Raw genomic sequence first — 22,207 nt, forward strand, 5'->3', positions numbered from 1 at the left:
TAAAAAAAAATGTAAGATTTAAAGAAAGGGAATTAAATGAGGTAAAAAGTAATAATTCAAATTATATTTTAAACCTCACAATTAAATAAGGCTTAAATTAAAAAAAAATAGTATTTTAGTCAAAAGATAATTTCATAATCTTATTTATATTTTTAATAGTAGTGTAAAAATAGAATTATGGATGTATTCAAAATTTTTTATATATGTATTTTTTATTTCTACGTGTGCAAAAATAATTATGTTAAGTATATTTATTTTTATTTAATATGTAAATATATGATATTATACATGTTCCCAAATGTTTTTTTTTCTAAAACTTATGTGTTTTTTCATTTATATGCTTTCATATTTTATTAATTTTTATTATTTAATCATGACATTAAAGATTGACACATTTGACCCAAAAGTTGAACTATTGATCTCTGTCAAACAAGAAAATAATTTCATTTTTGGTTAGTTTTAGACTATGTATTTTATCTTCATCATCAATAAAATAATTTTTGTTTATTATACTTATATTTTGATTAATAAAAATATCATAAACATGTCTAATTTTTCTATATTTTTTTAATTTTCTATATTTATTTATATTTAAAAAATTTATTATTTGACTAAGACTTCACAAATCGGCCAATTTGATATGAATGATTGGATTTCTTAGTCGTCACTTTTCCAAACTATAAAGAATGGTTTTATTTTTGAATAAGTTTTAAAATATATGGGTCTATATTATTAAAATTATTGGACATAGATCTAAGGATTTAATAATAGAGAATGAAAGTTAATTTTTTAAATATAAAACTCAATGAGAGAGGGTTAAATGAGGTAAAAAACATTAATTGAAATTACATTTTCAACCCTCATAATTAAAGATGAGCTAAATACACAAATATAAATATTTTAACCAAAAAATCTTTCACACCCTCATTCTTACATTTTATATAGAAGTATAGATAAATAGATTACAAATAATGCAGTGTCGACCTTCTTATAATTGGAGACGCAATGCAAAATCAACCTTTTGAAGAAAAAAAGACCTGTAGAATTGGGTCGATTCGGTTCGCTTCTGCTGGGCTGCCCAACCGAATGACTGACATATGGTCCGTAATCCACTATTCAAGAAGTGGGCCTAGTTATTCATAACTTCATTTTAACGAATCGGAAGTCCAACTTGGAGCGGGCCATAAAACCCCATTCGACACTGAAACCTCGGGAGGAGGGTCATCTCGGCGATTTTGATCGCATTGGGGCACATTTGTGATTTGTGCAAAATTCACTCTCTCTTCACGCATTGTTATTGGCGGTTAATGAAAACCCTACCAAAACTCCTTTCGCTTGTCTTCCAAGCGGCAAGCGGAGGCTGCGGAGTTTTCTCAACTTTGATTTTTGGTGCCTTCCGTCTGTAGAGCATCTGCTGGAACTATGGCGAACGATGAGAAGACCGAAGTGGAGGATTTGAAGCCGAAGAAAAATGCAAATAAGAGAAAACGTAAAGAGTTCGCTATCTACGGAAATTACAGAAATTACTATGGTTATCGTGTAAGTTTTATTTATTTATTTATTTTCCGTTTTAAATCTTTATTTGCAGCCACTTAATTCTCCTAAACCATTATAAATCCTGAAATCCGGATTTTTTTTCCCTTCAAATCACTATTTCCTTAATTTCCAATCCAATTTTTATTAAATTATAATTTTATCGAGTTACGGGCTTTGTTTTGATGCGCTTTTTTGTATGATTCAATTTATAATTCAGCGTATTTGAAGAGTTTCTCTGAGAGTTTCGTTGAATTCTTAAACACCGTGTGTGGGGTTTCGATAATATTTCTATTTCAAAAGATTTATTCAGCTGTAAATTTGCATTGGTTGCTTCAGTGCTGGACTTTGTCCTCTCTCTCTCTCTCTCCTGCTTCCTCTCTCTGGTTGAAATAGTATTTCTGGTTGCATGTATGTTTCTGTTAGCTGAAAATGTTGTTTTATTTTACATTTCAGATTGGTCAGAACTTACAGGAAGATCCTCGACTATCGGTCTTGAGGAAGGAATGGTTTGAAGACAAGGAATGCCTTGATATTGGCTGCAACCAGGGTTTGATAACAATCAGTATAGGTAATTCATCACAGTTAGCGTTTGCATTTCCTTTTAGAAGTTTGTAATTACTTTTGAACAAAGTAACTATTTTTTGAAGTTTGACACTGTCAACTAATTTCTGTGGCTTGAACTGAGTTCGTATTCCATACATCATATATGTCCGTAATTTTCTTTTTTGGATCAATAACAATATATGTCCGTAATTTTCTCATTGAGTATTTAGAAATTTCGTGGGGACGAGGTGAAATAGTCCTAACTTCCTGTTGCATTTGAAAGCATTATTCATTTAGTTTGGGGTTATCACAGAAGTGTTATTAGAATTTCAAGAAATGAAGTAATTTTTGTTCTATAAAAATCTGGAGATTGTTCCCAAGATGTACCTGTGAATTGGGGTGTTATTTTTCTAGTGAAGCATTCAGGTATTGTTGGGAAACAAAATGGGATTACCTCATTTGATGTAGAACCCAAATTGCTTAGATGGCACTATCCAGTTATGTGAAACATTTCAACCCAAAGCCTTTGCTACTGTAGTTAAATTATGTCCTCTTTTAGTTTTATGAATTAAGAAATTTAGGTGTTTGATGGATGATATCATCCTTGGAAAGGCTTTAATAAGTGGTTGGGCCACACTACGCCCATATTTGGGAGTGCTTATTTGATAAATAAGTTTGCATGAGTGTTTGGTGAAAAAAACACTTATTTGAAATAGGGATAGTATAGGTACTATTAAAATGACGTTGCGGACCAGGACAGGCTAGAAAAGAAATAAGCACTTAAAAATAAGCTCCAAATTTGAAAATAAACACTTATTTGGGTTTATTTCCTAAACACAAATAAGTGCTTATTGATGTGGTCCCAACCCAAAATAAGTGCTTATTTGAATAAGCACTCCCAAACTTAGCCTATGAAACTTTGGGAGAGAATAATTGAACTAAGATTATGACTTGAAACAAATGTATCAGAGAGCCAATTTGTCTTTATGCAAGGGGGATCAACCATGAAAATTATATTTCTTTTGAGACAATTGATAGAGAAGTTCAGAGAAAAGAAGAAAGATCTTCATATGGTGTTCATTGATCTAGAAAAATCTTATGATAGAGTTCCTATAGAGATAATATGGTGGGTCTTGGAAAGGAAGGGGTTTAAAATAGGTATATAGACATAACCAAGGACATGTATGAAGGGGCAACAACCAATGTTATAACACCAGTGGGAGAGACTTTGGATTTTACAATTATGATGGGTCTTCACCAAGGGTCAACACTTAGCCCTTATCTATTTGCATTGGTCATAGATGAATTAATTAAACCTATTTAGGAAGAAGTTCTATAGTGCTTGTTGTTTGTGGGTGACATTGTTTTTATGGATGAAACTAATGAAGGATTAAATGCAAAACTAAGCTTATGGACAAATGCCTTAGAAACAAGAGGTTTAAAAATAAGTAGGACTTAAACAAAATATATGATATGTAATTTAATAATAATAGAAGTGAAAAACAAGGTATACTTAGGAATGGAGACCAAGAGATAACTCAATGTAACCTTTTTTGGTACCTTGGTTTGATAATTCATAACAAGGGCAAGATTGAGGAGGATGCCACCCAAAAAATTAGAGTAGGTTTGGGCAAAATGGAGGAGTGCATCTGGACTTTTGTGTGATAGGCAAATGCCACTTAGATTAAAAGGAGAATTCTATTAAACAATTGTAAGGTTATGTTGTATGAAGTAGTGTTGGGAAGTCAAGAATCAACATGTCTAGAAAATGATTGTGGTAGAAATGCAAATGCTAAGATGGATGAGTGGAAAAACTAGAAGGAATATGGTCAGAAGTGAAGTCATTCGTAGGAACCTAGGAGTAGCTCCAATAGGTGATAAAATGAGAGAGAGAGAGAGAGTAGACCAAGATGGTTTGGTCATGGCGTCATGTGCATAGAAGATCACCAAAAGCTCTAGCTAGAAGAAGTGATTTGTTACAAGTGGAAGGGGCTAGAAGAGCTAGGGGTAGACCAAAAAGGATATGGGTAGAAGTAGTAAGAAATGATGTAAGCACTAATAATTTAACAATGGATATGGCTTTAAATAGAATGGATTGGCAAAACATGTTTAATGTAGCCAATCCCATATAGTTGGGATAAGATGTGGATGGTGATGATGATGAACTGCTCTGAACTTTGACAGTGATATTTGAATCATATAAATATCTTTAGTTAATTGTAAATAGACTTGTTCATGGGCCGGGCTGGGCTCAGGCTGAGCTTTCACTCTTCATTAACAGATTTTTTTAAGGCCCGACCCCGAGCCTAGCCTGATCATCAGGCCTACAACTTGGACCCGGGCCTGAAGCCTAAAACTCAACTTGCTGTTATCTCCGCTATCGCCCAAAGCCTAAAGCTCAATTTGCCAGAGATTGCCGCCTCGCCGTAGAGGAAAATGCTTGAGAAGAACATATGCTGATCCGTTGACCGTTGCTAGGTTGAGCTTTGCCCTCTAAGGCTCTGGCCTTTGAGAGATGAGTTTCTCAGGAAAACCAAAAACGGTGAACATAGTGAGAGAGGAAAGGGGAATGTCGGGCTCAGATAGGGTTTTGAAACTTGGGAGTTCGAAGTTTAGAAATTATAAAGAAAAAATAAAAAGTGTATATATATTATAATAAATATTATATATTTTATATTATATAAATTAGTCGGGTCGAGCCGGGCTTGGGCTGGGTTTTTTGACAAATTCCGAGCCCGGCCCGAAACACAATCGGGCTTGGTCTTTTAGGCCCGGGGTCAGGCCCGCGGGCTTAACTACATGTCCAAGCCCGACTGGGGTGTGGGCTGGGCTGTCGGGCTACTTGACCCATGAACAGGTCTAATTGTAAATAACAGCTGGCTCTCTACAAATGATTTCATCATCTCAATTATAATTCACCTCATCCCACAAATGTGATCTTGGCTATATCTACATGAATTGTGGTTCTCTTTTACATTCATTAAAGTAAATCTTTTATTGAAGAATGAATTTGTAGTACTTTCTGTCTAGGTGGAATTCCTTTTAACCTTCCACTAAAGGGTTCTTTAACTTGCACCAAATTGGTCCTCACCAATGAATTCATTAGCCTTCTTTTACTTGATCAGCCTCTCATTTAATTGTTTCATATCTTATTGCCAACTAGTGCTGCTCATAAATTCCTTTGACTGGACACTTCAACAGTTTCATCCCTTCTAATCAAAAAGAAGAATCTGATTGTCTACCTCAAGTAACCATATCTCATGAATTTATAGATGAAGGATTAGGGTGTTTATCCAATTTGAAAACTATACAAGCCAAAACTACACTCAGTTTTTCCATGGAAACCACATTGTATTTTTATCAGCGGAAAATTTATTTTATTAAATTAGTTATATGTGAAAGCAGTACAATTTGATAACAAGAATGCCATCCCAAATATTATAAGCTAGGTTACAAAGAAGCCCAGTACAAATGCTGCCTTGCAGCCCCTTGTTTAGCTAGGGAGTCAGCTAACCCATTTGCTCTCCTTCTTAGCCACTTGAGTTTAGCATTTAAATCCTTTGCAATCCTTTTTTTAACTTCATTGAAGACATGTTTGGGGGTCCATGGGATATGTCTATTACACTCGGCCATGAAATAATTACTTTTGAATCCCCTTCCACCTCTACCTGTCCAAAACCCAGTTGCTTTGCCAACTGGAGACCATGCAGCAATGCTAACAATGGAAACCACATTGTCTCCATTTAGGAAACCACCCAAAACCTCCAAGCTACTTGGTCTGGAATTTAAGCCAGAATTCCACTGAACTCATGGTTCCAATCAAACTCCAGGAAATTCTTGATACGACAGGCATGAAGCCATAAACAGGCTAAACTATGGCCTCTGGCACTGGCAGAAAAAATACCAAGAAACAATTTTGATCATTGCCCTATTTTATTTAATTTATCTTGGGAATGCGATGCAGTTCTGTAGTTGTGATAAACATGAAATTATCCTATTCTGCTTCTTTCCCCTCTCATGTGAATCACATTGTAACCAACAAGGTTGAAACAAGAACAATCAGCTGCATGCATATCAATTGTTAAAAAAATTGGGTTTGATCATCTCAGTACTTTATTTTTATCAATATTTGTCTTCCTTTCACCTAATATTCAATCTGCTTTGTTTCTTCTGTTTTATCTGCAGCCAAAAAATTTTGTTGTCGAAGAATCCTTGGAATAGACATTGATGGTGGTAATTTTTCAGCACTAACTTAGTAGATACAATTGATGATATTTTATTTTGTTCTTTACAATCAAGAATGTATTGGTAAGATAAGCTAATGAAAAATCATTTTTTTGTTTTCTTTTACGTCAGTTACATGAATAGGTGCGTTAACTTGTGCTTTTGTGTTCTTGCGTTTCCTATGTTTCATTAGATTAAATTGAGTATTTCTTCTTTTTCAAACACAAAATGTGCAAGGTATAGATTGTCTAGATAGTTGGGGTACTTCTTGGATGATGTACTTAATTCTTTTGTATTAAAAGATTCTTGCCTTCTTGGTTAGAGTACCTTGTTTTTATTGAAGGGGACATTACTTATTACAATGGTAAAATCTTGGGCTGACAATCATGAATGTACAAAATGCTGGTGGTCCACACTGGTCCACCCCTTCCATGATCATGACTTGCAGTATAGTCATGACCAATTCAGTGTAAATTGAACCGGATTGGGTATAGAGGCAATATGCATTTCAAGAATATCATATAAGGTCTTGTGGTTGTTGTGAAGATGCTTGATGTTTGATCTCTCCATTGAGGTGTGATTTTTGAAGTCTTACATTTGCAAAGATGGCTTCTTTTTTTTGTCCTGCGAGATGTATTGCTCTATCTTGATTCTCCCATGGTACTGGTATGAAGTGCATTATCTATGCTATATAATGCCGATACTTGCCTTTGTTTTGGTGCAGGTAGTAACACTCAGCCCAGATTATTTTAATAGCATCATATCATATTAAGGTTAATACTTACAAATGACAGCTGTTTAAATATTTTAATGTTAGAATCTAATCAATAGCTAAGACTCAAACCAGTACAGTACATAAAATTTCAAAACCTATTTTTTTTTTTTTTTATCTTTTTGGTTTTTACTCTTATTTTTACTTGCACATGTGCATGGCCTTTGCCTTTACAATAGTATATATGTAATAGTCATTTTATTCAGCTAACCCATAGTAAAGTTACATATGCCAAATAGTGTCTTATAAGGTCACTAGCAATGAAATGCCAGGACAGATTTTTCTTGGGTTGTGAGAGGGATTATACATGGCAGGCTAATAATATTTACTGTATTATTGTAGTATTGTATCGTCTTAGTTTCTTCTTCTTTTTTGTTTTATTTTGTCTATTCTGTAGTTGTAAAATATAAAGTTTGGTATATCCCCAAGTAATATGTTATTAGAGCAAGATTTACAAGTATGCTTCAGACATAAATCAAGGTAATAGAAGTGCCTTATTGTTTATTAGATTGACTGTTTTGGACTCTTTGTCGAGTTTAAGTCATTGGAGAACAAGTTCTTTAATACATCCACTTTCAGTAAGTGTTATCAGTGGTTTTAATGAAGAGGAATGTTACAGTAAGCAAAGAACTTTTTTCTTAATCTTTATGACTTTTCTGGAGTTTTCTGTCCAACACTCAAGTCTTAAACTTCTCAGTTTTTGTGATTTTGGTTGGGTTGTTTCTGACTCAGCAGAATTGATCTCTCTTTGCCTAATGTATTTCAGCAAGGGGTTCTGATACCCTGCCATTTTTCTCTCTTTGTTAACGAGTGCAGGAAATCATTTGAATGATATTTGGTGATTTTTCTTAGTCTATATTCTATACTGTTACTTGGAAGTCTGATTTACCCTCATATTCAATGCCTCTAACTATAAACTATGCCTTTTGGAGGTTTCATTTTGAACAAAAATAATAACTAGTTTTTATATGTATAATAATTTTCAAGGGGTCCTTTGCAGCAGGCGAGTAGCAATGACAGGCATTATCATACACATACATAGTACCAGCCAAAAAGTAAAGCAGAGGAATACGGTGTTCACTTCACCATCAATATCTCTATATATAAAAAACAAATTAAAAGGATAGAAGACAACTTGTTACTAACCAATCAAAACCAGGAAAAAAATGCTTGGAATGTTACCCATTTTACTTCCACAATCAATACAAAAAACAGATGGGGTCCGTAGCCAAGTCCTCTACGTCTCATACCCGTAGACCGGAATAAAATCAGAATTGTATTTTTCAGACTAAAAGAAAGGAACAATGGCAGAACGGGAAGCACCAATCTCACTACATGAATCAAAGATCAACCAGCTCGTTAAAGAGTCTAGTAGAGTAAAAGTAAGAAGTCTTGGTCTTAAGTTTGCATTTGTTTTAGAAGACAATTTTGAATCGACCAAAAAGAGATTAGCTTGGGTTGTCTTGCTTTCCTACCCACCTTTGATCAGTGCAGACGGAGGTGTGGTATGTGGTTTTAGTTCAGCTCCTGTGATAGTAGAAGCAAGAAGTGCAGAAAATAATATTTTTATTTTTTATATGTATAATAATAACTAGTTTTTATAATTATTAGTTTTTTATATGTAAAACAAAAATAATATTTTATATGTATAATTTTTCATTTTTATAGGAAAGTTTGGCTCACAGTTGAGCTTGAGCCGAACCAAGCTTGAACTTACGAGCTTTTGAGTTGAGCCCAATTCGAGCTCCAGTCTCTAGCTCGAATTGAGCTCGAGCTTGAGCCTCATAGTTTTAGGCGAGCCGAGCTCGAGTAGCCAGATATTCAGATCAGCTTGCCTCGAATCCACCTCTAACTATTGCAATTATATTAAGCCCATTGGCTGAAATCCTTGGGAATTTTCTCTCTTGTTTCAGTGGATGGCATCCTTATAAATTGGAAAGAAGTGGCAGATTCTGCTTTTGAGTTTAGACAAGGATGTCATCCCTCGTACTTGGTTCCCACCAGTAAGTGGGTTTTTCAAGCTCAACTTTGATGGAAATAGTTTGGGTAACTTGGGCATTTCAAGAATAGGAGTGTTGAGTGATGAAGAGGGAAAAATAATTGCTTTTTATTCAGACCTACTTGGTGTAGGAAATTCTCTAAGAGCTGACATTATGTTGATTGAAGGAGTACAGAGGGCAAGAAAAAATCTGAACATTAAAATATTAATTATTGAAGGAGATTCCAACATGGTTGTGGGGTGGCTACAAAGTGAGGAGGCAAAACTATGGAGATATGACAATGAAAGGAAGAAATTCAAATGGTTGATACGAAACATGGAAGTGAGAATACAATGGGTCAGAGGAAGTGCAAATTCCTTTGGCAATGCTCTTGCTAAACAAGGGGTGGGAAGAGATCAGTTGTTTTGGGCACAATTGTAAAAAGATGGAAGAATTTTTCGGGGAGAGATAAGAGGGTTTATCTCTCACTGCTTATATGCCTTTATTGTACTCATAATTTTCTTTCCATCTATTTATGAAATTTTACAATTATTGATAAAGAAATGGTCCTACGTTTAATAAGGTGGAAATGTAAAGAAATGAATGGGATAAGATTGTGAATGGTTATGGAGATGTATCAGGTCACTTAGAGGAAGATGAGTGAACCTGATGGCTGATCATGGAATGATGTATGGTGATTGTGTTGAAAGGAGGGCAACAAGTAGAGATCTGATTCAATGATCAGAATCCAGTAGCCTAGGTGGGAATGGGGTATTGTAGAGCTGGTCTCCACTTTCAAGAAAAATCACTCTTTTGAATCTGATGCTATTAATAATTGCAATCTTCTAATTCATGACCAATATTCCAATTAGGGTGAAATATAATTTCTGTACCTGAAAGAAACAACTTTTATGCAAAACATTAAACATCCAAACTCTTCTCTACTCCATAATATCTACTAGTGCTCTATTTATTGAGTAGAGAATGATTTTGTAAATCTACGATATCTTGCACAAGTATCTGTTCGTATTTATTACCCTATTTCAACCATTTTCCCTAATTTAAATTACTTGATGGATTTACAATGTGAATTTTATTTGGAGTTTCAATATTAATGTCTGACTTCAAATGGAGTGTATTGTCTATCTCAAATAGCAATATTGAGTTGAAACAAAATTATATGGTTTCTGCTGGAATGATTGTCTTATATATGAATGTGCTCTTGATTTTTGCAGGTTTAATTGAGTCTGCATGTTGGAACCTTAGAAGAACTGTTCAAATGGAAAAATCCAGTATCCAATTCTCAAATAGTAGACAGTCTGAGCATTCAGAGGGATCAAATGGTATAGAGAATGGTGTTAGTGCATCTTTAAATGGAGGAACGATGAATCATCCAAATTCTTCATTGTCCTCAGAGGAGAAAAGTCTGTCTGACATAATCTCTTTCCGTAAAGAAAATATTATTAAAAGATGTCATGGTCACTCAGAGGAATACGATACAATTCTTTGGTATGTTATTTATCTTTTTATTTGACCTCCATATAAAATTGTCCATGATATTTAAAATAAATCATTTTTTTTCTTTCACTCTATAAAAGTAAAAAAGAGAACAGAAAATATCTTAGTTTTGGAACTTATACAAAAAAAATCTGAGTTTTGGAACTTGAGGTTGATATTTCTTTGAGACCAGTCAGATGTCTGATAATTAAATGCTTTTCATTTTTATTTCACATTTCTGTCTAAATGCTGCAAGAATTGTAAATAATTTTATGAACAAGGCCAGCTATAAACTTTCAAGAAAAGGCCCATTGTAGTATTTAGGCCCTTTCACCTGATGAACAATAATTTTCTAAGCAGATGTTTATCTTTGGCAAGGAGGGGAGAATGCCATGATAGTATGGACCATGGTTGGCTTTTAATTATTTTTTAATAAATTTTTGTTTGATAGTCCACTTTGTTTAATCAGTGGGCCAGCACATATCCTTCTGTGTGGAGCCTATCGTGTTTGATTGCGGCTTGCCTTCTGGAGAGTTAGCTGGTGCTGGGGCTGTATGTCAAGATCAAGAATTGCATTTCATACTCTACTGAATGTAGTAGATATGATGGTATAGGGATACTATAATCTCCGGCTGTGGTGGTCTGGTGTATTTGATTTTGTCACATCATGAATTATTGAGGAATTGATACTGTAGTTGATGTTTTGGCTTGTGTCGGGAATGGATATGGAGGTGTGTGGAAGCTGATTCATGGGTTTATTTACAATTAGGTATTTTTTGTCCATGTTAATTGGGAGTCCAGTAGGAGGTTGTGTTTTTTTGCATAACCTATATCCTTTTCACATATTGTTGGTTTACATATATAAAGTGGTGTAGGAGGATTTTTAAGGCATATCAAGTCTGATGATCAATGCCATAGGAAAAGTTGAAAAACTAATGATTTCAGTTTTTTATCAAAAAAAAGTTGAAAAGCTATTTTTTTGTTGGTTTTCATTCAATTAGAGTTCTAGCAAGATGGGATTTTCCATCTTGTGCAATGATTGGCATTGGCATACATTGTATTCTATTCTTTATGATAGCTTGTACATCATTGTACATGTGCCATTCAAGGCATTGGTGTTACTTTCTGCTAAAGGTATTTTGGCCTTTCTGTTTTTTTATGAATTATGATAAGTTTTATCCATGAACAAAAAGATTTTATTAGATTCCTCTTGCTAAATATTTATTACTTTTCTTATACAAAATTTTCCAAAGGTTTCCCTGACGAAGTCATAGTTAAAATTTTGTGATGATTCTTTAGTCATATGATTTTAAGAACAACATTTGTTATACTAGCTGTTATTTCTGGTTTGCAATCTATATGTTACTTCTAATTCTATTATGATCTGATTCTGATGTCAACCTATATTCTGACTCCACTCCTATTTTGCAGTTTAAGTGTAACAAAATGGATCCATCTAAATTGGGGTGATGAAGGACTAATTACATTATTTTCGGAGATCTGGAGACTTCTTCGTCCGGTACCCATTAAATCATTATCCATGATGATTAATTTCAATTTTCCTTTTTTTTGCTTGATATTTGTGGCATATGATTGAAGATTATAGAGGCCCTTAATTACAACTTCACACTCATCTTTCTCTACAAAGATGGAGTTGGTTGGTTGTGTTGGATTCCCCTTAGTCTAGAACTGTCTATCCTTCTCAACTTAATACATTTTATTACCCTCATTATGGGCAGGGTGGCATTCTTGTGTTGGAACCTCAACCTTGGAAATCATATCAAAGCAACCGTTTGGTTTCTGAGGTATTAACGGCCTTACTATTCTGCTTTTGACTGTAGCCTTTTTTTTTTTTTGAATTATTATGCTTATATAATTCTGCAAATCTTTAGTCGATGTCTTATATGAGTTTATGCTAAGTTGGTTACTGTCAATTTATTGAGAAAACACAAGCCTGGGGGTAGAGCTCTTCCCCGAAGATTTATTGAGAAAGCTATTGGCATATATTACAGGATGCCGGTTGTGGCATCTCAACTCACTCAACTAAGCTTTGTCCCAACCATATGGGTCCTGTTACACCATTCCATACTATTCTGTGCCACACATACGCACCCATGCACACAAGCACAATACACACCCACCCACCCCCAAGCAATGGCCCCTTGTTCAAAGCCATATTAATTGTCAAGTTATGGTCCTTCAAATCATTTCTAACTACAACCCAGTTCCTTTTTGGCCTGCTCCTTGCTCTAGACTTTAAATTGTCTTTCAATAGATTACTTTTTCCTTCTGGTGTTGTAAATGGTCATCTCTTAATTATCAAAAAAAAAAAAAAAGAAAGAAAAGAAAATGGTCATCTCTTCAGTCTTCACATGACGAAACCATCTTAGGCTGCATTTGGCATTCCTTATTTCAAGGACTTGTCTCCTCATTGCAGTTAAAAACTATGTGTTCACAGGGGCAATTTAACTGCAAAAAGAGATAAGTCCTTAAAATAAGGAAAGCCAAATGCAGCATTGCAGCCTTAGTCTACTTTCCCTCATTTTATCACCTACTGGGGCTACTCCTAGGTACAATTATTTCTCACCATGCCAATTGTGATATGCTTTCATAATTGTTGGACATGGTTGTATATTTGTTCATTAGATTTCATGGCCATCCAGCTGTTATTCTAGTCCAAATAGTATAAAAAGTGAGCATCCTCCATTGGTGTCCTCCAATTTAGGAGTTAAGGTTCTTTGCTGTACAAGTAGTTGGTCCCACAAGCATGATTTATTGAGACTGGTTTTTCATTACTTGCAGGAAGCATTGTTCAATTATCATCGTGTTCTGTTCCGTCCATCTCGTTTTCAGGAAATACTTCTGGACAAGGTAACCTTTATTATTTTGTTATTTCTTTTGTTCCACTGATGATCTAAGGTGAATAAGCAAAACAAAAAACAATAGTGAGCTTAGAGATTTCTTCATGTTGGTTGAGATCATTAGGTTTCTGCTCTTTAATGTGGTTGCAGATAGGGTTTAGGACAGTGGAGGATGTTACTGTCAGTTTACCAGGCTGCACCACTGGGTTTGACAGACCAATTTTAGCATTCTGCAAATGAATTCATTTAGGAGGTGATGAGGAAATATTCGAACCATATTTTACTTTTACTGTATGCCTGATTGATTAGTCCTTGGTTGGAAATAGTGGTGAGATATTTCTTTGGACCAAGAAAGAAGATCTTGAGTACAACTTTTGATCGACAGCTGTTTTGAGTTTGATTGTTGCTGAACCCAACCCAAGCATTTCATTTTGCACTTGGTGGTTGAGGAATTTAAATGACCCAAAGCCATTCCTATGGCACTTGATAAGTTCACTTAATCAAAGCAGCGAGGTAATCTTTATACTGGGTGAAAACATGATGTATAGTACCCCAACAATTTGACTGGAGAATTCCCATTTCTTGTAAAATGTAGCCAATGACTGCTGAAAATTGGTGTACATATGATGTATCCGTGTATCTTTATCTTGATTTTATTACGTGTAACTGAAAACATGTCAGCCAAAGCTCGATGGCTGTAACAGTCTTGGCACATAATTTAGGAAAGCTGTGCGTACTGCTTAATATTTTTGATTAGTGGATTCCTTTTCTATCATTGCTTGTGTAAGAACACGTAGATAAAAGGATGAAACAGAAAACTTTAAATGTATGATGATGTAATGCAAATTAAGTGATTTAACTTTTATGACTTTTTTATGTAATAGAGATTTTTAAATTTTAATTCAAGCCATACTTCAGTTGTTAAAAGCTACTTTAGAGACATGTTCCGATCTCGCAGTCTTTTTTTTGGGATCACATCACATGTTGTTACATGTTAAAGGGGGATTAAGGGGAATAAGTGATAGGGATTGGGTACAGGGTAGGTGCATGTGAGGCCCGACTTTACCCACCCACGGGAGAGACTGCAGTCTGTCTGCAGTTACATGGGTTTTGATCATCCCGCCTCGATATTCAGTGGGATGTTGTGATCATCTTCGCTATCGCTTCCAGTGGTATAATTAAAGTAGAGCATGTTATGTGGAGCTGTTGCTTTCTCATTTCGTATCTTTAAATCCGGACCTGCTAAATTGCTTTATCATGTCAGATATATAAAGCCGGGTCTGTTTGGGGGCTGATTTTTTTGCTTCCTGCTCATGACATTCTAGTCTATGTAATTGTTTATTTTTCATCTCAATTAAACAATATTAATTACAATTACTCTTACACTACAGTCTACACCAATTACTAATGCATCATGCACATGATATTTCAAAACATCCCACAGCCAAGCCTTTTCCCTATGTCTGGGCTGTTATCTCCCCTTGTGACAGGGTAGCCTGGATTTAGGGGTGCTCATGAGTTTTTTTGAACCGAACTGACTTTGGTTGGATTCTTAATAATTCGAATCGAAACTGAACTGATGCAACTGGTTGATCGGTTAACTGTGGTTTGATATTTTGGGTTTTTTTTTTGTGCAGTAAGCCATTAACTTTTTACTCAAAATTAAAAAAAAGGAAATAACCTTTCCTCCATCAAGATCAATTTATATATTAAAATAAATTGATTTAAACAAAATAAACTATTAACCAACATTCATTCACTCATTCAATAACAATCCAAAAAAATGAAAAAAAATACATTATAAATGAATAAGCTGAAGTAAAAATACAAAGTTGAAACTTGAAACCTGAAGGCCTGTATATTTATACAAAAAAATACACTATAAATAATATTTATTTAAAAAAATAAAAAAAAGATACCTTAAACATGCTGAAGCCTTTAGTCAAACTTGGACAATGAACACTAAAGTGGTGGCTGATTTGCCACTGCTGGATTGATTGCTGTCGCCTTGACTTGAAGTGAGAGGTGGTGGAGATGATAGGTGTCGCCGGAGAGGGAGTAGTGGGCACCTAACTTTGGTGGCTTGGTGCTTGTTGGCAATTGTCATTGCGGCAGAGGAGATGTGAGAGAGAGAGAGAGAGATGATGATGACGATGACCTGCTTCGGAGAGACAGAAAATGAGAAGGGAGGGGGAGAGGTTGTTGGAGGACGACCGTTTACCAATGTTGACGTCGAGTGACGGAAGATGACAATCAGTGCTAGAGGAAAGCAAGGGTTTTCAGTTTTGGTATTGCCTTTAGGTACTGAAGAAGGAGAAAGGGGGGAAAACTCAAAAATTGAAATGACAAGGGTTTTTCGGACTTTCTTGCTCACCCCTACCTGGATGTGTTGTTGATCGCCATGCTGCGTGTAAAGGGCTACGTAACCAATCATCACAATTCACAAGGGAACATGGCAGTGTTCTGTGCACTTGGGTGTAGGTCCCGTGTATATATGGCACTGGTTTATTCATTTGTGATTGGTTAATGGTTATGGAGCTTTTTACATAACATGGTGAACAGCAAAATCTTGAATGAGATAGTTCAACACTATGAAACACAAGTACCAAAGGAAAATAAAAGATAGGATAGGACGCAGAAGAATAAGATGACAAATATAGGGAGAGACGGTATTTAGATAAGAAAAATAAAATGAACATTTATTAATAGTACATTTTCATAAAAAAAAAAGAATGGGCTTCAGTCTAGGGTGTCAATTGGACTGAATTTGGTCCAATCCGGTCCTGCCTAATGTGTGTCTATTACAAATGGATTAGGTACAATCCAATCTAATGAATATTTTGGACCGGTCCAATTCAATGTTTGGACTATCCAATCTGTCCAAATTTGTTTTAAATAAATTAATTCTAATTTAAATCTGATCTATTGACACCTATGTTCTTATTTTTTCTTGATAGATGAGATATTGGCTCAAGACTCAATTCAGCCCAATGCAATATTCATTATGGATGGATCAGGTCTAATCCAATCCAATAAATACTTTAGACCATTAAGTCTGGACTGGTCTAATTCAATATATCTTATTGGTCTGTCTTATCCGTCTAAATTGATTTTAATTTGAACGGGTCCAATCCAAAACCAAAATCTATTGATTTCTTAATTCTTGTCACAGGAAGATATTCTCAATACACGGTTGGAAGGTGCTGTAAGGTGTGGTGAGGCGCTGATGTGAACTATTCAGTCTGGGACTAGTCTTGACTTGATCGAATTTCATTTTCATGTGGGGTTGTGAAAACTGAGGAGTGAAGTTGGTGATCTGCCATCTCGTCATTTACTCATTCAGCAACAGTAAGTCAGGAAGCAGTGACTAGCGAGGCACGCTCGCTCTTTTCCTGTTGTCTGAAGTCTGAACTCTGAACTGAACAGCTAATAAGAGATGAGACGTGGGTGCTGGCCTCCTGGACTGATTTCCCGCTCCGTCGATGAGGATTTCTCCTCCCGCACCGTCAGCACTCAGCCAGACTTAATTTAACCCATCTTCGTCTACTCTCTCTCTCTCTCGCCCTGTCCGGCTGTGTCCTGTTACCTTGGAACACGAGCGAAGGCTTTGATTCGCGCGTGCAGTGAAATACATCCGTACTCCAGGAAGATTATCTCTACAGTCAGAGAAAGCACGAATTAATTAAGAGAGAGAGAGAGGGGGTGGTTGGGACTTGGGCGAGGTGGGAAGAGGGTTCGCCCCGCAGCCCGCTCGTGCCCCGTGTTCATTGTATCTTCTACAAAGACTCGGGGGTGTCGGTCTGTCGTACGTCCCCGTGCGTTTGTTGATGGGGCGGTGGTTGGGTTGGGTTCCCCTTCCCCATGCTTTTTTATTATTTTGTTTTGAGTCGACGTTACGATGTCTGTGATTTCTTCGATTCACGACTCCATTTCTGGACTGGAGTCTGGAGTCTGGAGCAGACACCACCCACCCACATCCACTACACCCCTGATCTTTTGACTTTTATTTCCTTGGGTTTTTTCGCTTCACCCACCAGTCCACCACTAACATGAGCCGAAGGAAGGATTGCACATTATAAAAAAAAAACCCACTTTCCCAGTTTTCAGTTTTGAACCATTCGATCTATTTTGGACCGTATTCCGAGAATTCCTGCGCATGGGCCACTTGGTCATCCTTGATGTTGAGTGGGTTTGCTTGTACTGTGCACTACGTATCTAATTCTTGTCCATGGGCCTTGAACTTAAGTTGTGAGTTGAGACATCCAAACTCAAATCCAAACCCATCATTTCTAAATTCTAATCCTATCTCGATGTGGTAACCGGGAGAAGTACATAGGACGGATCACGGAAGTCGGAAGAGGAGCAGAGCAGGATGGTTATTAATGGAAGCGCACGCCTCGTAATTGACACCACAGACAAGCTTGTCGTCGCTTTCTGTTTCTAACAAGTCACAGTTGTTTCCAATACAAGAGATGGTGAAGAGAAGTCAGAGGAGAGGAGGGTGGGTGATTGGATTGAGCCGCATTGAATGTGCAAGTAACGTAACCCTCACTCAACAACAAAGCAATAATGTATTTGTTATGTCATTTGTTGGTCTGGTCCAACGTCGAAGTCGAAGTGAGAGAGGGAAACAGGGTGCGATTCGTCGGAGCCCAGTTGAAGATCTGATCTCGCTCCATTCCATCCTCATACGTCTGCTTTGATTCCACGTTTACGTTTTGGTATGAAGACCAATAATCTTCCTCCATCTCCCTCTCTCTCTCTCTCTCTCTTTTATTCTTCATGTTGTTTGCTTTATCCTTATTCATCTCGCATGCAATTATCATTGTCTTTCATCTCCCATTATTTATGTTTTATTCAAAGTTAGTGGTTGATCTATTTTTTTTTTTGCTTTAATGTTAAAGGCTGCACGTATTAATGAATGATCAGTCATTCTTGGTGTACTACTCAAAACACTTGTTTGAAAAAAAAAAAAAGAAAGAACACTTGTCTGGTTAGTACTGGAATTGGAATCAATTCAAATGAGAAGCTACTATGCTTTCTAAGGAAAGGTGAAAATAGAAATGGAATCAATTCATACGTGTCATTGGAAGGAAGTTGTTTAGGCTGACGTGGCAATTGTTTTTTTTTTTTTTTGAAAAAGCAAAATCATTCCTAGTGAGAGTTGACAAATGACAAACAACCCTAAAATGGTCCAACTTTTAAGAATAAAAAATTCAAAATGATATGCCATTTGCACATTCTTTCACTAACAACATTTGTATATAAACTCAACTCCACAAACCGCATTATTTACTTCTCCCTTTCTAATGCCTTTAACTAGGGCATGAATGAAACGTATCAGATTCAGATCCCAGATTGACCTGGCCCATACCCATATTCACATATTAGTGGAAATTGGATTCTACGGACCCATATTTCAAAATGTAACTAAACCCACATTCAGTAGATATAGGCCTTGTTTGAATTTTGAAACATTCATTTTTTTTTCCCAAAGAATGACACTACATCTGTGCCACTTCTGAGATTTGTTTTATGAAGAAATGCTCATTGTTTGATTGGGCATTTTTCTGAATCATATTTTTTCAGACCACACTTGAAAATTCGGGAAAGGTGTGGTCAGGATGTTTTCTCGTTTTTATGTTATTGTTATCAATAGTATGCTGATGTGGCATTGAAAAATGTCTCTGTGGCAGTAATAGTTTCAACAAAAAAAAATGCTAATGTAGAGAACATGGCGCTGATCCAAACATTATCATAGACAAAATTTGGTCTTTATCTGGGTTCAACCCAAAAGTACAAGTAAATAAAAATTGTTTCTGCCATTCAGATTCTGGGTCCCTATGAGAGTTTCTCCTGTTTGATTGATCATTGAGCTTAGGTTCAATTGGATCCGGTCCGCGTTCATTTAACTCATATTCTATCTCTAAGACTCTACTATATCATTCAAAACCATCTGAAATCAATTGATTCTGATTCAATTAATTTAGCTCAATATAACATTTATTTCGTGTAAATGAGTCAATAGGATATAGTTTGTAAGACTGTGTTTGGTTGCAGTGCAAATTTATTTGCATTAGTTACAAATGCATGTGAGTGCAAATATAAAAAAATGCAAATTCTTGTTTAATTTTGTTTTAGATTTTATGCTTCATGTCTTAATTTATTTCATTTGTACTGAAATCAAACAAAATAAGTTAAAATTTGAAGTCAGAATTTACCCACAAATAAAATTTGCACTACCATGGTTTTACATAGTATTTCAACCAAACACAGCCTAAATGTTAATTTCCATCCCACCAACCCAAACACAATCTTTACCATTTCTGTGAGAAACATATACTGTTATAAAGCAAGAAATTTTGCATCACATTAACTGTAACCATAACCATGGGTGGTAGGACATGCATGCTTGAGAGAATTGAGACCCCTAATGATATTAGAGTTAGAGGATACATTAGCAACCCATAGAATTCAAAACATTTGTTAGGTTAAGTGGCCCAAGTTTGATATATTTACAACCAACACAATAATAGATTGTGTTTCAGTGTTTGATGTATACGGGGGGCCTCTGCTTAGTACAATGGTAATATGATCTTGGGCTCACAACTCACAAGATTGAGATGAACATGGGTGCCAGTCTGTGCAAAAAAGTTGCCAAGTGTCAGGTCTACGTATTGTCCACCCCTATTTAAGATCCGGGTAATTGGTACCAGCATTGGATATGATCCATACCCGATCAGTTATCAAGTTTGTCCTCCAACCCAAATGCATAAATGGATTGATAACCCTTTATACGCACCCTACTGACTCGTTTCTTACCTTTCTAATTATTATAAAGGAGACCTAATCGAGTTCTGCCAATTAACTTATGACACAGCTGCTTTTCTTTTTCGTTTTTTGTTTTTTTTTTTTGTATGGTTAATGGTTGGGCGATTGGGTCAAACAGATGGATATTGGATATTGGATTCCTGGCCTCACTCATATTCCATTGTACAGCCATACGATCAACCTTGATATCATGATATTGAAGCAATATAGCTCCCCCTTGTTGTACAATTATATTATACTACAGTACGATTCCAGCCATGACCATTGGATCCGAATATCTTCATGATGATGATACTGACAAAAATACAACCCGGGTCTTTACCAATCTGACTTGCATCATCATTGGTCAAAAATCCATTAGTGCTTCACATGCTCCTAAGTCATTCTTCACTACTTCCGGTCTCACTCTTGTATCAAACAACACCCAGCCAAGCATCTCCCAGAGAGGAAGATCAAAGGAAAGCTAATAGGCAGTTGCCCCACCCACTGGCGTCCTTTGTACTCTGGACCATTCAGATTGGACGACCCAAGATAACCAGAATACAGTTAGCTCCATGAATTAGAGGAATGTAAATGCAATTATTATTTATTAATAAGAGAAGAGATAAGGAGGACGTAGCCAAAGGCCATGCTTAGGCATGTTTTAATGTGATTTCCATAGACTTAAAGAAGCCAAATTTACAGTCTTCCATTCCATCTCTTTCACAGGTCACAGCTTTACTTCCTACATTTCTAATCATAATCAACACATCCTTTTTTTATGGGGTCCTTCCTAATCTCTATTCTCGGCTTTCTTTCCTAGCTATTTAGGACAACTTATAGCAGTTGAACTGTTAACTTCTTGTCATTTGTTTCTAAAAACGGGCACCCCACTGTTCGCAGACTATGCTTTCAACGATGGCTGCAAAAGACGAGGAGCCCAAGCAGATCTACAATCATGGTCGCCGGTATGTTTTCTTCGACCGTTCCGGCTGTTCTGTTAAAGCTTTTTACCCGGGAGGTAACACCCATTTCGCCAATTCGGATCGGCTGAAAGGCATGGGTGTAGATTCACTTGAGAAAGCTAAGGCTGGCAGAGAAAATAGCATCGTTTTGGAGATGATGGATGGCGAGTATCCGGAGCTGTCTCACACCTCTGAGGAAGATTCTGATGTCAAGTCCGACGGGGGCACTTCTGTGTACAATGGCGTTGAGATGTTGTCCGATGACGAAGCATTCTCTGTTGATGATATCTTGTACGAAGAAAGTGTGAAGAAGAAGCTCAGGTTCTTGGCCGGAATGGTGGGGATAGACTGTACGAAACCAGGCGTCGTGTTGGGTGAGGTTGTAAGGGTGTTGAAGGATTTGGAGCGGGAAACAGGTGGTACTTCTCAGAAGAAGAAGACCTGGGTTTGAAGATTTGTGAAGGAGAAAAAGCCTTTGTAAGGATTGAATCCAAGCATTTTGTGTTGACAATAATAAAGAATCAGGGCTGGTTATTATTATAATACTGTTATATATGTGCTCTGTTGCTTCCATACAGCCGGTTATGTAAATTAATATAAGTATGAAAATAAAATAAACTGATTATTACTGAACTCATCTTACTGATCTCCATTTTGTGTGGAAGAAATCCCAACTCCAATTTTTTTCTTCTTTTGTCATTTGACCGTTAATGTGTTACTGTTATTGGCCACCAAAAGAATTAAAACTAAGATAAAAACACTGATAGATTTTGGAATTTTCAATGCATGGTTAAGTTTTTCAGGTTCAACATTTTCATGAATTCTTCTTGGAATCACAACTGCGGAAGTGAGTTCCTCGTATGAGTGGGACCGGAGAATTTTTGTTCTTTGTCGATTTGCGTCTCGTCTATAATCCCTAATCCCTCAACGACCCCAGTCCCCCAACGACCCCAGTCCCCAGAGGTTGAAGATTTTTAAGCTTTTTTTTTTTTTTCCGGGTTTTCACCTAAAAAAATGAAA

At 36.2% G+C, this 22,207-nt stretch overlaps 1 protein-coding gene and 1 long non-coding RNA gene across 2 annotated transcripts; both read left to right on the plus strand.

The window, feature by feature from the left end:
- Positions 1–1,206: 1,206 nt before the first annotated feature.
- LOC104592117 (S-adenosyl-L-methionine-dependent methyltransferases superfamily protein) lies at positions 1,207–14,187 on the plus strand. The gene is made up of 8 exons (XM_010251321.3): positions 1,207–1,539; positions 1,990–2,104; positions 6,265–6,312; positions 10,290–10,563; positions 11,983–12,070; positions 12,291–12,356; positions 13,354–13,422; positions 13,563–14,187. The coding sequence occupies exons 1-8, from the start codon at positions 1,423–1,425 to the stop codon at positions 13,650–13,652; spliced, it is 867 nt and encodes a 288-aa protein (XP_010249623.1). The 5' UTR covers positions 1,207–1,422; the 3' UTR covers positions 13,653–14,187.
- An 823-nt stretch (positions 14,188–15,010) lies between these two features.
- LOC104592118 (uncharacterized) lies at positions 15,011–21,886 on the plus strand. Its single transcript, XR_016079658.1, has 2 exons — positions 15,011–18,133; positions 21,126–21,886. It is a non-coding gene; the product is annotated as an uncharacterized LOC104592118 (long non-coding RNA).
- The last annotated feature ends 321 nt before the right edge of the window (positions 21,887–22,207 follow it).

This window comes from Nelumbo nucifera, chromosome 8 (genome assembly GCF_055504915.1).
Source record: "Nelumbo nucifera cultivar China Antique chromosome 8, China Antique-T2T, whole genome shotgun sequence".
In the NCBI taxonomy this organism is placed as follows: domain Eukaryota; kingdom Viridiplantae; phylum Streptophyta; class Magnoliopsida; order Proteales; family Nelumbonaceae; genus Nelumbo; species Nelumbo nucifera.

Coding starts and splice junctions, on each gene's coding strand:
- LOC104592117 (XM_010251321.3), top strand. CDS start 1,423: ATGGCGAACGATGAGAAGACCGAAGTGGAGGATTTGAAGCCGAAGAAA. Junction 12,071..12,290: donor TCTGGAGACTTCTTCGTCCG/GTACCCATTAAA, acceptor CATTATGGGCAG/GGTGGCATTCTTGTGTTGGA. Junction 13,423..13,562: donor AGGAAATACTTCTGGACAAG/GTAACCTTTATT, acceptor ATGTGGTTGCAG/ATAGGGTTTAGGACAGTGGA.